The 15,537-nt window shown below is 41.7% G+C and overlaps 2 protein-coding genes across 9 annotated transcripts in view; one reads left to right on the forward strand and one right to left on the reverse strand.

Annotated features, from left to right (window-relative positions):
* Positions 1 to 6,052, reverse strand: part of SHLD2 (shieldin complex subunit 2) — a 31,643-nt gene extending 25,591 nt beyond the window's left edge. For 2 of the 8 annotated variants that reach the window (XM_083740317.1, XM_083740311.1), the window contains exons 1-3: positions 5,511 to 5,593; positions 3,963 to 4,410; positions 107 to 204 (exon numbers count right to left, since the gene is read on the reverse strand). The gene's annotated coding sequence lies outside the window, so the exon portion shown is untranslated. Of the gene's footprint in view, positions 1 to 106; positions 205 to 3,962; positions 4,413 to 5,510 lie in introns of all 8 variants that reach the window. The other 6 variants (XM_083740313.1, XM_083740315.1, XM_083740314.1 and 3 more) reach the window with 6 other exon arrangements.
* Positions 6,053 to 6,471: 419 nt separating this feature from the next.
* GLUD1 (glutamate dehydrogenase 1) overlaps positions 6,472 to 15,537 on the forward strand; it is a gene marked incomplete at its 5' end in the record, with an annotated part of 34,665 nt that continues 25,599 nt past the window's right edge. Inside the window, one exon of the mRNA XM_083740447.1 lies at positions 6,472 to 6,919. Within this exon, the coding sequence (XP_083596573.1) occupies positions 6,472 to 6,919 (448 nt within the window). The remainder of the gene's footprint in view (positions 6,920 to 15,537) is intronic.

Consider the following 15,537-nt stretch of genomic DNA (forward strand, 5'->3'; position numbering starts at 1 on the left):
CTCCAAATCAGCTTTAATGGGGAAACCTGAATTTGCCAGCATGGGATTTAATCCTACCCACAATCTTGTGACAGTCTTGAAGCATCTCCCCCCTGCCCCAACTCACCTCACAGAAAGTTGAATACAATTCAGTAGTCACTGCAGCTTAACTCAGATCAATTCACAGGATCATACTGTTAAATCTTTTTCAAAAAGGCATTTTCACTGTAAACAAAAAATAAAGAACTTGGTTATCTACTTGCTTGTTATCGGCATGTGAATGTTAGCAGTTTCAACAAAATGTTCTCTGTTTATATAAACAGTTCTGCTAATTGTTCATTTTAAATAGGAAAGAAACCAGTCCGCCACTACTGACTTCAGGCTGTTTCTAGCTTATATGCCACTTATCTATAAGACATTTGGAATCAGCAAGAGCAATGTTGATTTCTAGAGCTGTTTAACTTTAAGGAAAAAATAATACATTATGTAGCCCTTCTCAGAGACATTTTTTACCATTCAAGTATTTCATGCTTTGGGTGACCCCTCATCTATGACACAACTGTGAAAATTAGCAATGTTATTTTCCAAGATGTAAAAGACCAGAACTACATTTAAAAAGAGTCAGCTATCATAATGCTTTAAATTCTTCATTGGGTGGGCAGGGACATTGGGAATGGGACAAATGCATACTTAAGGCTTGCAGATTGAATATTCAGTGTAGGGTGAGGGAACCAGCATATCCATGTGCATGTCAGTACCTGGCAGCCCTGCTGACCTTGAGGCCTCTGAGTTTCCTCAGCTGGGGATGAAATATGTTAAGTTACTCAAAAGCCAGAGAGAGAGAATCTGTTGGCACATAGTGGGGCCCTCGTTGTATGAGAGACAAAGAGGAAGAGAGTGCGTTGCCATGAGTAAAATAGAGTGGTACCTTGGGTTAAGAACTTAATTTGTTCTGGAGGTCCATTCTTAACCTGAAACTGTTCTTAACCTGAAGCACCACTTTAGCTAATGGGGCCTCCTGCTGCTGCCGCGCCACCGGAGCACAATTTCTGTTCTCATCCTGAAGCAAAGTTCTTAACCTGAGGTACTTTTTCTGGGTTAGCGGAGTCTGTAACCTGAAGCGTCTGTAACCTGTAGTGTCTGTAACCCGAGGTACCACTGTATGGGTTGGGAACTATTGCTAATACCATTGGTTGTTTAATCAGTTTAAATGTTTTGCTTGTTTTTACGTACATATTTGGTTAAACTTAAAATGTTACTTTTTGGTGCTGTAGTTTTGCTTGTTTAACTTATGATAGCATTGTTTATTGGTCCTGTTTATAATATTTTGTAATTTTTCTATAGTTTTTCACCATTTATTTTTATTACTTTGTTTCCCACAGTGGGATTGAAAACACAACTAAGAGTGAGCTATAAATACTATAAATAAAAAATATAAATAAATAACCCACACACCATCAGCAAACCTAGTAATAAATGAACTAAGCAGATGGATCTTCTACACAGGCAGCATTACAGAAGAAAGAAAATGAATTCTAGGGGCTTATGGAGCTTAGCAGCTACTCACACAACAACCAGCTGTACCAATAAGCAAGTAAACAACTTGCTTCTTTATCTTGGTTAATAGAAAAACCCTGTCTCAGCTGCAGTTATCAAGTGCAATATTGTGCTGGTAAATTGTGCTCCAAAATTATCAACTCCCAATTTTTTTATTTTTTTATTTTTGCAGAGAATAGTCAGTAGTTTTAACTGGAATTCAGCAAGCATCACAAGTAATAGTGCCTTTTAATATTTGCTTGAAGATACCAAATGACTCTGTACACACTCCAAAAATATATACTTCAATTACGTTTTTTTAGATATGTTCCAAAGGCCAGAACTAAAATCTAGTCAGTACAGATTGTGTTAAGAAAAGCAGAAGCAGATCCCTGGTTTTCATTAAGGATTGCTGTCATCTGAGGGCTGTTGCCTGCCTGCATACCATGTCCTTGAACTAGGGAGTCCTGTTGCAGTGACATCAGAACATAGTTAAAGTTAACTATGATTGCCCTTCTAATCATGGCTTGTGGTGGGTTCACAAACTATGCTTAAAACAAACCATGGGGGCAGGGGGCAATGTCCCTTTGCATACCATGTCCCATTATGTCTGCAACAGGTTGAGATGGTAGAAAAAGAAGCAGCTCTCGCCTTTAAACCCCCTGTGATCCTTTAAGTGAAAAGATACATTTTACCAAGTTTTTCTTGCTTGGGATTTGCAAGATGACTCATGGTGGAAGATGTGGTTTACTCATGCTTCAGTCAAATTGGAATCTCTCATAAACACAGACTTGATTTGAAGATGCTTTCTCTGCAGAATCCACATGCCTTTAAGAACTCCCCACTGAACTATGGAAAGTTGCTCTTACAGTGGAGAATATATAACGGTCAAGAAATAAAACCATAGTGAGAGAAGACTTTGTCAGAACCAGGCAATAGGAAGCTCCCTTTCATCTGGAAAATGTATGCAACACTCTTAAATCAACACATAACCAGAAAGTTGTAATGCCAAAAACTCCAGTTAGCATAACACAAAAAGAAAAATGTGTGTACTCCAACAACTCAGTCCAAAACACTCTTGAAGACAAATACTAAAAGGGCAAAGCAACTACTTGCTTATATAACTGGCTCGGCCACATTATGGTTTGCATCAACCTATAGCAAGTAACATTATCTCAAAGGAGATTATTATGCATTGCACAAAAATATGGCCATTCATGCATCATTGTGCTTCTATAGTTGTATAGTGCCTGAATATTTTACATGAATTGGTGGAATGTAAATGTGGTTATAAAAGGAAAGGAAGGTGTACCTATTGTCACACAAGTTACTGACACATAAAACTGCACCCTAATATTTGTCAGTGGGAACTGCCAACATAATGTAACAAAATGGAGAACAGCAAACAACAAACTATAAAAACTCCAGCCATTAAATCACCCTGAACACATCATCCCACTCCTTTCTACATACCAAGAGACAACTATACTTACTTTTTTTAAATACAAGGCAATAGTTTAAAGATGCTATAGCCAACGTGTTTTTATTAATATAGCCTCAAAAGTATTTCCCATTGCTAAAAAGGTTATTTGTTTTTCATAAAATTGGTTAGAACAATCTCCCTACAATCATAAACTAATTTAAATGCACACTGTTCTTTCCACTTCATATGTATTCCCAGCCCTGTAACCTTAGTTGATGTTGCAATACCCAGGCACCTGATAAAGAACTTTAAGGAAAAATATTTATGTAAAAGGCCATAGCAAGAAAGAAGCAGTAAGGGAGTACAGAGTACATGAAACCAGTTTATGCTGGCCAACAGATCATATAGGCAACACAAGTTTAATGCAAGGGCAGTGTTTCAAACTGCCAGGTACAACATGTTGAGATTGATATTATGAGTTAAAATATAGGCCTGTAAAAGTCAGGGCTAATGTATTTTATAATGGGCTAATGTTTACACATTACCCAATTGACAGAACTTTATTATATAGTAAGAAAAACTAGTGCAGTGCTGATGGAGTTAGATTTGGAGAACTAAATTTAAATTCCACGGGTCAATTCTCTGGTTATGGCCAAGTTATTATTTCTCAGACTCTGGGAAATATGTGTAAAATGTAGGTCTTTCAGAACCAGGGTTATATGTTCCTGGCGGCTGCTCCAGTCACCAGTTTAGATGCTGCATTCTGGATTAGTTATAGTTTCAGAGTCACCTTCAAAGATAGCCCCACGTATAGCATGTCACAGTAGTCCAAGTGGGAAATAGCCTTACACACACAGGGCTGTGTGCACAGTACAGCCTGTCATTCATAGAATTGATGTAAATAAGGCATCATTCTTATCTCCAATGTGGGCTACATTTTGCAGAACTGATATGGTGTCTCACACAGGAAACAATAATATTAAATTATATGGCAAACTCAAGAAATGTGGTTAATTCCAGTTACCCAGTGAACAAAAGCAGTCACACATTCCTGCTTTTCCCAGGAAATGTGCTACGCATGGATGAAACACCCCTGGCAACTTTCTTGTTGACATCTCTGAATAGGGCACTACTTCTGGAGTTCGCTGGTGGAAAGCAAGTTACCTGATTGAAGAGGTACTTATTTCCCTTGGAACATTCCTTGTGCTGTTATTGTTTCAGTCTAAGAGCAGGCTGGTAGGCTTCATCCTGTCCACTAGTAGGTGCCCCAGTCTGAAAATTGAAGCTCTTCCTATATTTGAACCACACATGAGACAGGAGGATTCCAGTTTGCTGTTTCCCGACTAGATCCCTTCCTTTCAAGTCTTGGCAAGCGAACTCTAGCTAAGTCAGCAGTTGGAAGGTCCAGGAGGCTGGCAAAAATTACTTACTGTCATTGCCCTCCCCAGCATCTCTTTTTTTCTGTTTGTCTTCTCTGGAAGAGAAACGAGAAAGCCAGCTATAAATTAACCTAGGGAGACAATCTTTCTATACTGTATTTAAGCCAGGCTGCTAAGGCTCCTTGACTGACAAAAAGAGCAGCACCAGCAGCTGGAACTTTATTGTATATTAACTTTCTTTTTGTTTTTTTCTATGCTTGCTGAATTATTGATTTCATTTTCTTTGAATTTATTCCGTAAACTGCTTTCTCACTGACCTCAACCTCTGTGTTTTGTATCTAATAGTAAGTGGATTTTTCCTGTAAGCGGCTTTGGGCAAACTCAATGTAGAAAGGCAACATATAAACAATGTATTAATTTATTATCCATCAAAAGACCTATTGGTTCTAAGTGAGCATGCCAGTCAGCTGTTTACTTGTAAAAAATAATAACAACACACCATAAGCAATCTGCCAAGGTATGGAAGAGGAAAAATAACCATTTCTTAGACTAGAAGCAGCTCCAAGAGAACAAACACAATCTTAAAGGTGCACTGTCACCAATTTTGGTCATTTGCACCATAGAAAAACAGTGATTCTAGGCTATTTTCCTAAGGGAATAATTTTTCCCGGATTGTTCCAGGCCTTCTCAGTAGTCATCTGAAGACAGCCCTGTTCTGAAGTTTTAATGTATTTTTAATCTCCTGTTGGAAGCTGCCCAGAGTGGCTGGGTATAAGTAATAAATTATTATTCTTTACTATTATTATAGTCAAGCGCACACTGTGATATGCCCTCCCATAGGATGTCAAAAAAATAAAGAACTCTGACTTTTAGAAGACATCTGAAGGCAGTCTTGTACAGTATAGGGAAGTTTTAAATGCTTGATGTTTTAAGTTAATAAATTCAGCAAAACCGAGTAAGAAGTATTCTGGATCAAAAAGAAAAGGGTCACTTGCAGGGGTTCTTTTGAGCAGGAACTCTGGGGAACGGAGTCCCTTTACTTATTTAAAATATTATTATTATTTGTCCGGGGTGTGTGTGGAATGGATATACATGCACCCAAAGCCCGAGCCAAAAATCCACCTGTATCCGTAATCAATAAAACTGTGGTCATTTCTAATCCAGATCATGGTCTGTTTGAGTTGATTAATCACATCTTACATTTTGCCACTGCCTCGCACTGCGACTGGGCCCGCAATAAACAAAGCAAACTTCCTGGCGAGTTTCCCCCTACTTCCTCCCCCCTCCTCCCAGGAAAAAAAAAACACAAGAAAGCCGCACTGGTCACTCATCGATGCGGTGTGCGAAGTGGGAGACAAGACATTTCCAGGAGAGCCTGAGGGAAGCCACCGCCGAGCGGCGCAATACAGGGGAAGGCCTAAGCCCGGGAGGAGAGGGAATGCAAGGCGGCCCTCGGTGCCTGTCAGAAGGACCGAGAAGCCAGCGATGCCTTCCTTTATTTACTAAAGCGGGGAGCCTCACGGCAGCTACCCTCCCGCGCCCACCGGCTTCGCCCGGAAACAGCCGACTTACCTCCCCCACCCCCGAACATACACCCCCAACGGTTAAAATACAACCGCCGCTGCGCGCGCTTTGCTGAAAAGGAGGCGGGACAAACGGGAATCCCTCACCCAATCAAAAAGCTGTCTCTTACCTCAGACCCGCTTTCCCTCTGCTGCCGCACTGCGCAGGCGCGCTTCCAAAAAAAAAAAAGCGCCGCCCGAGAACACGGGCTCTTCCCACAGCCGCCGAAGGAGGTGGCGGTTAGTGGCATGGGTGCGCCTGCGCAATGGGAGGAGGTATTACCACGACCCCTTCCCTTCCCCACCCTTTGGGCCCGCCCCCTGTTTGCCTCCCACGGAGGGGCCCGTTTAAAGGCAGCGGCGGGGGCCCGCTTGCCCTTGTTGTCGAGCCATTGGTCAGCAGCTTCCCTCCTCCTCCCTTTGCTCCTCCCACCCCCTTTTCCCCGCCCTGCCGCGTCGACGCCCTTCAGTTTTCCCCCCTCTCAGAGCGGCGAGCGCCAGCCCAGCGTCTCCCTTGCCCTTTTGCCGCCGCTGAGGTAAACCGCCGGCCGCCCCCCCTCCGCCCCACGAGCCCCTTTTCGCCGCCGCTACCATGTACCGCTGCCTCGGGGAGCTCCTGGCGCCCGTCCGCGCCGCGGGCTCGCCGGCGCTGTCCGGCGCGGAGCCGTGCGCGGCTGCCCTGCTGGCAGGGAGCGGTCCGGGGAGGAGGAGGGCGACGACGACGAGTCGGGACGACGGCGGGCGCCGCCAATACAGCCAAGCGGTGTCGGCGTCGGAGGACGACCCCAACTTCTTCAAGATGGTGGAGGGCTTCTTCGACCGGGGCGCCGGCATCGTGGAGGACAAGCTGGTGGAAGGGCTGCGCACCCGCGAGAGCCCCGAGGAGAAGCGGCACCGCGTCCGCGGCATCCTGCGCATCATCAAGCCCTGCAACCACGTGCTCAGCGTCTCCTTCCCTATCAAGCGGGAAAACGGCGAGTGGGAGGTGGTCGAGGGCTACCGGGCGCAGCACAGCCAGCACCGCACCCCCTGCAAGGGAGGTGAGCCTCGCCTCCCCGAATACCCACCTCCTCCTCCGCTTATTTCCGTGCGCGGCGTAATGTTTTCTTAAAACTTGGGTTCTTGTAGGACTACAACTCCCATCGTCCCTGACCACTGGTCCTGCTAGCTCTAGGGATGATGGGAGTTGTAGTCCGACAAGAGCCGAGAACCTAAGTTTGAGAAACGCCAGCAGTGTGTTGTAATATGGCCTGGGGGACCAGAGTTCGAATGAGCCACTAAGCTCGCTGGGGGCCCTTGAACTTAGCTGCTTCTTTGGGGATCACTCCTAGCCGAGTAAGATTGTCTTCCATAAACATGGTTTTAACAGCGAGTCCTACCTCACAGGGTTGTTGGAAGGAGAGGAACCGTGCACACCACATTGAGCTCATTGGAATAAATGGTGGTGTACTGTATAAATAATAAAAACCACCTCGCCAAGCTGCTTGGTTTTCTTCCTCCTGAGTTGATTGATGTGCCTCCCTCTCTGAATGAGAGGGAGCCCCAATGCAAAAAAAGAAAGAAAAAAGGGCCAGCTCGAAGCCTGTTAATTAAAAGCAAAGAAAACAAGGTGGGGGGAACCCTGAGTCACAATGAATGGGAAACAGCATTGTCCCAGCCAAGATAACTAGCGCTGTATTCTGTGTCCCAGCCAAAATAACTGTGTATCCATTGTAGCTTGGAAAGTGCACAGTCTTCGAAGTGGTGCATGACTCTTAGCTTTTTTGGGGGGGGCAGCAGTGGACCACTGAAGGGAGTAGCCCAGAACTGAGTTTTCCTCATCAGTAACTTTAGCAAAGTAAATGCCTTCCTACCATCTTCCCCATCAACATAGTCTGGAGTTACCATATGCATTGGGTGTGTGTACACCATGTACTTTGCTACTGAAGTAAACAGGTCTGCTGAGTGGGTTGGCTGTAATGTAGTCATTGCCCCCTTGAGAGCTTTCCCTTCTAATACGACTATTGTGTTTTCAACAGCTGAAAAAAAGATTACTTTTGTGCCTGTTTACTCAGGAGTAAGTCCTGTGTAACCCAAAAGAACTTTGGAGTAAACCTGCATATAAGATGAGGCTCCTTGGATTAGGTCACTTGCACATACGTGCTCAGCACTTAATTTATCACAATCAGTTATTGTACCTGGGATGACTCCATTAGAAAGTATAGTTGTTAAGTATCATAGTACTGAATTTGTATGTAACCTACCTTCCTGTGGTGTATGTGATCGGGGATACCACTTATTTTTAGCTTTGTAACAGTATCTTAAAGTAGTTTGGGATGAGAGAGATTGACCCATAATCACCTGGAGAGGTGTGTGTGTTTTTGTCTCTCAGATTCTCTCATTCTCTTGCATCTGCCAAGAAATGACTTGCAGAAGTCATCAGAAGCTGAAAGTGAAAGTGGGAGCAATCTCTTAACTGGTGAAGTTAGCACAGAACAAAGATGTGAAAAGCTCGCCTGCTAAATTTCTGCCGACCAGGCAGTTTTACACATGCAAAGAATAAAATACATGGCAACTAACTATTTTGTGCAGGCAAATGTGTGGCTAGCCTGGCTGCCATGTTGGCATCACTGGCATCATGAAGGGAATCTGCATCACAAGCAGAAGGTCCTAGGTTCAATCCCAGGCATTTCAAAATAGGGTTGGGAGAAACTTCTACCTGAAATCCTGGAGGGCCACTACCTCTATAAGGCAGCTTCCTATGTTCCTATTTTCCACAGTGCCTTGGATCTTGCACTGTTTGGGGGTATTGTGGAAGAGAAATGGCACCCATCACAAAAAAAATAGTTAAGAATATTCGGAGAAATCCTCAGTGGGCAGGGAAGGGAGGAAATCAATAAAATCCCATTAAAAAGCTGAGAAATTCAGCTTTGCTGTAATAGTACATACCAAGAGTAAGTACCTTCTTCAGTTTTGAAACTCTCATTGTTCTAGGCTCACTTTCCTACAGTTTAATTACCCTGAGCAGTTTCTGAATTCTGGGCGCAGTACTACACCTAAGATTTCAGATTAAAAGTGGGAGGAAAGGAGGACCTTATTCTGCCTCCCCACTTCCAACTACTCTCTGAAGACTGGAGAAGAGACCCTCTTTAGAATATTCGGGAGGTTGGCAGGAGAAGGACTAGACCAGGGGTCAGCAAGGTTTACTTTGCCTGAGCCGGTACACTCCAGCCAAGATCCCTCCATGGGCCGGATCATGTGAGTGCCTATGTCTGCGCAAATGTATTTTCCGGCATCTGCGTCTGCGCAGATGCAATTTTCGGTGCAGCAGAAGCATGTTCCCTCCCCATGCTGTGCTGGTTTAGTGCTGCGTGTGGGGACTTGCCGAGCGGGCGGCTCAGTTCGGGGGTGGCTTGTGGTCCAGTTGAACAACCCCCGTGGGCCACTTGTGGCCCATTGGCCTTAGGTTGCCAACACCTGGATTAGACTTATGTGAAAAATGAACATAATGTTTAGCTGCAGTTCATTCATTTTCAGCTTTGTATTCTTGTTATAAAAAAAGCACGCCTAGACATTCCGTTGTTGCGCCCATAACCTAGGTTTAAGGTGCCATTTAGCTCCTAGCTTTCATAATTCAGTTTCTAACACTGGTCTTCTTGCCTACACTTCTTACAGAAATTGTTTTCTAGTTTGCTAATTACATAAAGTGTAGAATTCTTATGTGCTTTTCCATAATTTTTTTCCATACCACCTATATAATTTAAGTAGTTACTATTTAAAAATTGCTCCTTCGGGAGTCATATGCTGTATTGTAGGCAGTCTCTCCTGCAGAAGAACTCATCTATGATTTACATACTCCAGCACCATATCTATATCCATGACGTTGGGAGTAAATGTGCCTTGAGGGTATGTAAGATGGAAGTAATTGTTTGTGCCTTGGGAGGCAACACTTAATTTCCTTGGGAATGGAGGAGGAAATACTGTTTCCAAAGGCAAACTGTTGAGTAATCCTGTAGGGATTATTCAGTATTAGGTGCCTCACTCCACACATGAGAACATAGACTCATAGAAGACAGAGGAGTAGAGCTTTGGCATTTATCATTAAGTTAAATAAGTGCCTTTTAATTTTTTTGTCTGCTTGCTTGTGTGATCAGGGTAGAACTATAATGCAATCATATACATGTTTACTCAGAAGTAAGACTTTCAGCATGGCTTATTCTTGTGACATCTCATATGTTCCATGCAGATTAGGTGAGGAAGCCAAGGATCAGAAAGTGGACAATTTGCATCCTCCTGAGGAGGCTTTGTGGAGAGGTTTAAACGTGTCTGCCCAGTACTGAAACTACTTTAATAAAAAAAATAGATATTTGGGCTGCTGCAGCTAGAAAAACATAATTGGGGTGGGGGGGCAGATTAGACCATAATGCATGTGGCAGTCAGTTGCCTAATGGCAAATCCTGCAAAAACTTAAGAATTCTAAAAACATCCTTTCTATGGTATTCTGTGCTCCTGATGAGGTTACATTGGTACAAAGGTTGTTAAGGTGCATTTTGGCAATCAGAGAATTTAATCTCTTGTTCCGAAAGAAAATCATTTCAACATTTTTCCTCATCTCAGCCCTGTGACAACTGAACTTCCTCCAAATTCTTGCAGCAGCTCACCACAGACTTCTTTCCTGTTGAGTTTTATAAAAAGATCCTTTGTGGAGTAGAGGAACTTAGTGTACAAAGTTTCAAAGAAGCTGTTACAGATAGGTAGCCGTGTTGGTCTGCCATAGTCAAAACAAAAAAAATTCCTTCCAGTAGCACCTTAAAGACCAACTAAGTCAGTTCTTGGTATGAGCTTTCGTGTGCATGCACACTTCTTCAGATGTGTATCTGAAGAAGTGTGCATGCACACGAAAGCTCATACCAAGAACTGACTTAGTTGGTCTTTAAGGTGCTACTGGAAGGAATTTTTTTTGTTTCAAAGAAGCTGGTTATTTATTGGGATTGTCCTCCTTGAAGCTCCTGTGATTTTTGCTTAATCTTCAGTGGCTGTATCAGCCTCAGATGTAAGTACAAGAACTGTTTGGTATGCCAAAATCATGCTCTAAGTTTGGTAATGCAGAACAGTATGTATGTTTATTCTTCAGACAGTGGAGTTTACAAAAGAAATTGAAACATCCAGATAAATGCTCAGTAAATCTGAATAACAAATGGAAAGGAAATCCTATATTACAGCATATAAATACTAATAGAACCTTATCTAACATAAAATCTTTTCCAAAATTGGTTAACATCACATGATTGTACGAATAATAGTGAGTAAAATAACTACTCCTTTGGAAGGGAACTGATTTATCCTTTAGTGACCAGATATTATGGTGAAGATAACCTAAGAGATGCACAAAGCAACTGCTGTATTCTGCTTGCAGCTCCTATGTCTTGCTGACATAGTAGTTTTGCAATATTAACTTTTATCAGTGTTTTATTGAGTAGCACCTAGTTACCAATAGAGCATACAGTATTGCACAAGAAGCTCGGTTAGGTTGGATTGGCTTATGTGTAAATGCAACTGAGATCCCCAAATCCCCATTCTACACTTTAGTGACCTGCTCCATACTCAAGTTTCCCCAGAGTTGGGAAGTCATAATTCCTATCATTTTCATGCATTAGTTCAACATTTTCTATGTAGAGAAAACAGTATTAGTGGTAGAAAGTCAGCTGAGAAGTAGTTACAGATAGGTAGCCGTGTTGGTCTGCCATAGTCAAAACAAAAAAAATTCCTTCCAGTAGCACCTTAAAGACCAACTAAATTCTTGGTATGAGCTTTCGTGTGCATGCACACTTCTGAAGGTATCTGAAGAAGTGTGCATGCACATGAAAGCTCATACCAAGAACTAGCTGAGAAGTAGTGATGTATATATGTACCTTTGTAGTGACTGCTGGAGGTGGTAACCAAATTTATATCATCCCCTGGGTAAGTTTAACAGTCATGCCCCTAGCTCTTTCCCTTTCCCTCCAACTCTTTGTCTGCTTCATTTGTTATTTATTTGCAATTATTAAAAACTTAGTAAGTTTAAATTTAAAAAGTATATGGAAGGAGTGGGATAGTGATCTATGTAGTGAGTGTGACAAAAAGCACAGATCCAGTTGTAGTTTGTGCCACCCATACAGCTGCCTCTTGAGATGCGTAGTTTTTCCGAGTTAGTTAACTAAGCTCCAGATGTCCATAATGTGCCCTAGAGTGGGAAGTATCTAATGCTTTTGATAGGCTTGCTATGAAAGCTTGTTGCTGCTGGTTGACTCCTTGAAAAATAAAAACTTGCATCCCAGAGGAGACCTCTTTTGTAATAGGATCCAGACAGTTCCTTTAGGGTCTTCCAAAGGTTTGTGTGCATTCAGGGAGATTTGGGACAGCTGTGAATATCTGACCCTTTCCCCACATCAGTGCTACTTTTTAAGAAAAAATAATAGAGTGGGGTTTACTAGTAGAAAAACCCATGCCCAAATCCTCACTCTGTTCAGCTAGGGATGGTGTTCACATCCTGCCTGGACACCTTACTGCAGAAGTCTGACCTTTATATCCTAGTACTTAGAAAAACTAGAAGCAAAGCTTTTTATGACTTCACTGCTGTGTACTAACAGATGTTCATATACTGATTCTTGATACAGCATTGATAATTTAAGGAAAATTTACTTAGAAACACCAGTATTGGGGCCTACTTATGATTTTTAAAAATAAATACGCTGGATCCTTTGGGGTAGATAGGATAAAGTAAATGTTTGAGCTTCAAGTAGATGCTTGGATACTAAACAAAATTTGGCTTTGGCTGTTTGCTGTCAGCATAGCTGAAAGAAATCATTAATCTAGGACGGAACAACTACTAAGCTGAAAGATAAGACCTGCTGTTTACCAGGATCAGTGTTAAATACTCAGAAGATTAAAGTCAAAAGGTCAAAAGTGGTGGATTTTTTTAAAGGTTTGCATACATTGAAATGTTAATCAGTCAAAGGATTTTGAATTATTTTTATTCTTTACTAAGGTTATGATGTCAGATGTTCGGTGAAATTTAGAGTGCTTCACTTGTTAATTTTTCTAAAAACAAAGGTTTTTTCAGCTGCTTGAGGCCCTGTAATTGGAGATTCAAGGCCACTGAATTTGGAACATTCTGCATGCAAAGCATGTGATCTACCATAGAACTGTGGCTCTTTTAAGGAGCTCATACTGAGTATTTATGAAGTGCTTCTAGGGAAGCAGTTTTCAAGCTCTCTCTTGTTGTTGACGTCTTGGTGGTCCACTTTATAAACATTTTTCTTTCATACCAACATCATTACAACCAGTGCTGTAGTATGAAAATTACAGTGCGGGACTTGGACCAAGCTGCTGAGAAGGTCCCATTCTGGTAATTTTTTTTTTTTTTTTTGGCAGAAAGTAGTAAACTGCATCAAAGGAAAATCATAAGCTCTAGGGAAGGGGTAAGCAACCTAAGGCCCGTGGTCTGGATGTAGCCCAATTGCCTTCTAGGTCTGGCCCACGGACAGAATCAGCGTGTTTTTACATGAGTAGAATGTGTGCTTTTATTTAAAATGCATCTCTGGGTTATTTGTGGGGCATAGGAATTCGTTCATTTTTATTCCTTTTCCAACCACATGGTCTGAGAGATGGTGGACTGGTCCATGGCTGAAAAAGGTTGCTGACCCCTGCTCTAGGGGCTATAGTGCCTTGTTTGCTTATTGGATAAATTTGTCCCTAGTCTAAAAGCACTTACCCCCACCAGGGGGGGGGGGATCGTACAGAAGCAGCCTTTCCATCACTCACCAGAATCGTGCTCACACACGGATGATTCATAGACTACAATTTGAGAACCTTTCTTCTATGGTGATCAACGTACTTTAACACATTATCTTAATAATCTAAACAACTCTGTAAGGTAGATAGCATTGCCATATCAGAGCTGGCATACTGAGATATAGTAATACACCTAGTGATTTTGTGGTTTGAAGCAACATGGTGTTCTGACTCCCCCCCCCCCCCAAACTCTCACATATACACACCCTGCTCTACCATACTTGTGGTGGGAAGCAGATAGAAACTGCTGGGTTCTTTTTTTATATAAGTGACTAATAAAAGAAATCCTGTTTGATGTAACACATGGCACATAATGTAATTTATTAATACAAATTATATAATTTATATAAAAAGTCATCATTTATATAAAGAAATGCAAAAATTTCCCAAGAACTCACTTTGCCTTTTTGACTGCGTGCTTCAAGGCGGTGCTTAACAGGAAACTACAGCTGTTCTTGTTAATCATATAGACAGCTGCCTAGAGAACTAAATGTATCCACTACAGGAAGTAGGAGTTAGCAATGTGCAACAAACTTCTGACTCTGTCTGTACGTCTCATAAAAAGCTTGATTCAGGACCTGAAAGTAAACTCTTGATCCTATAGTGATGAACAAATCTGTGCTGATTCTTTTGTCAGCAAGAGTAGATGATTGACTTCAGATCCTGTTCAAACAGGGGATCTTAAATCCTGTCAGCCTTGCATATTGGTATGTAATATATTTAAAGTCGTAGCAGTTTTAACCAATACTAGATTAATAACTGCAAGTGTCTCTGCTGGAGCACAACATAAAAATTAAACTGTGAATGGTTACTTGTTTCTAACTACATAATTTTATATCACTTGCTGCCTTTTGAATTACTGCTGATATTTAAATCTCAAATGCTGTTTGTTTACTCAGTGAACCATATATTCTTTATAGTGTGCATAAAACAAAACAAATTTGGAAATACTGATATAAAGGTAGTTTGTCCTCCCATGAACCTGTTCAACAATTAAATCCTATAGATTTCTAGTATGGACCCCAGCATTCTGAACTTTTTGCCTTCTCATCCATTCTTAAATTGAGTTTGGCCTCAATAAAGTGATGCCCATGTATGTTGGCAGTCATGTACTCTTCAGATTGCACTATACAGTTTTTTTAAAAATGTATATAATAGGGAAACAGACAATTTCAGATTGGCAGACTCCAGTGTGATTCCTTAATTCATTGATGACATGACTTGTCCTTATGTGCTGTGGGGTATTTTAATGCCATTTCTTACCTGTTGCCTAATAAGATGTTGGCTGTCCCTTCCCTAAGGCTGTGTAGAGGCTGCTGCAATGGGCAATAGTGATCTGACGCTCCATTAGCTTCATATGATTATTTTCATATGGTTATGAGTGGTAGTAGTACTTATGGAACATGAGTCATAAATCAGTGATAGAGTACATGGGACTTTCTGTATGAAAAAAACAAGTTCAAGAAAGATTCATCTTTGAGACCTTGAAGAGCTGTTGCCAGTTAGAGTAGATAGGGCTGTGCTAGATGGTTCATTAGTCTGGCTTTGTATGGTGGCAACTTCAATTGCTCATGTCATAAACATAAACAGAAGGGCCCTGCTGGATCAAGTTGAAAGCCCAACTAGTCCAACATCTAGTTCTCACTAACCAGATGCCTATGGAAATCCCACAAGCAGAAACAAATTGGCCAACTTGTTTTGTCCTGTGTTCATACTTGGAAGGTTTTTATTGTCAATGCAACAATCTTCACTTTTCCTTTCAATTCAGATTTTATTACTAAAAAATACCTAATGTGTATATATCTAGCAATGTCTAAATAGTATTAAATCCAGATCACTCAAGTGT

This window comes from Podarcis gaigeae (genome assembly GCF_964106915.1).
Source record: "Podarcis gaigeae genome assembly, chromosome: 5".
In the NCBI taxonomy this organism is placed as follows: domain Eukaryota; kingdom Metazoa; phylum Chordata; class Lepidosauria; order Squamata; family Lacertidae; genus Podarcis; species Podarcis gaigeae.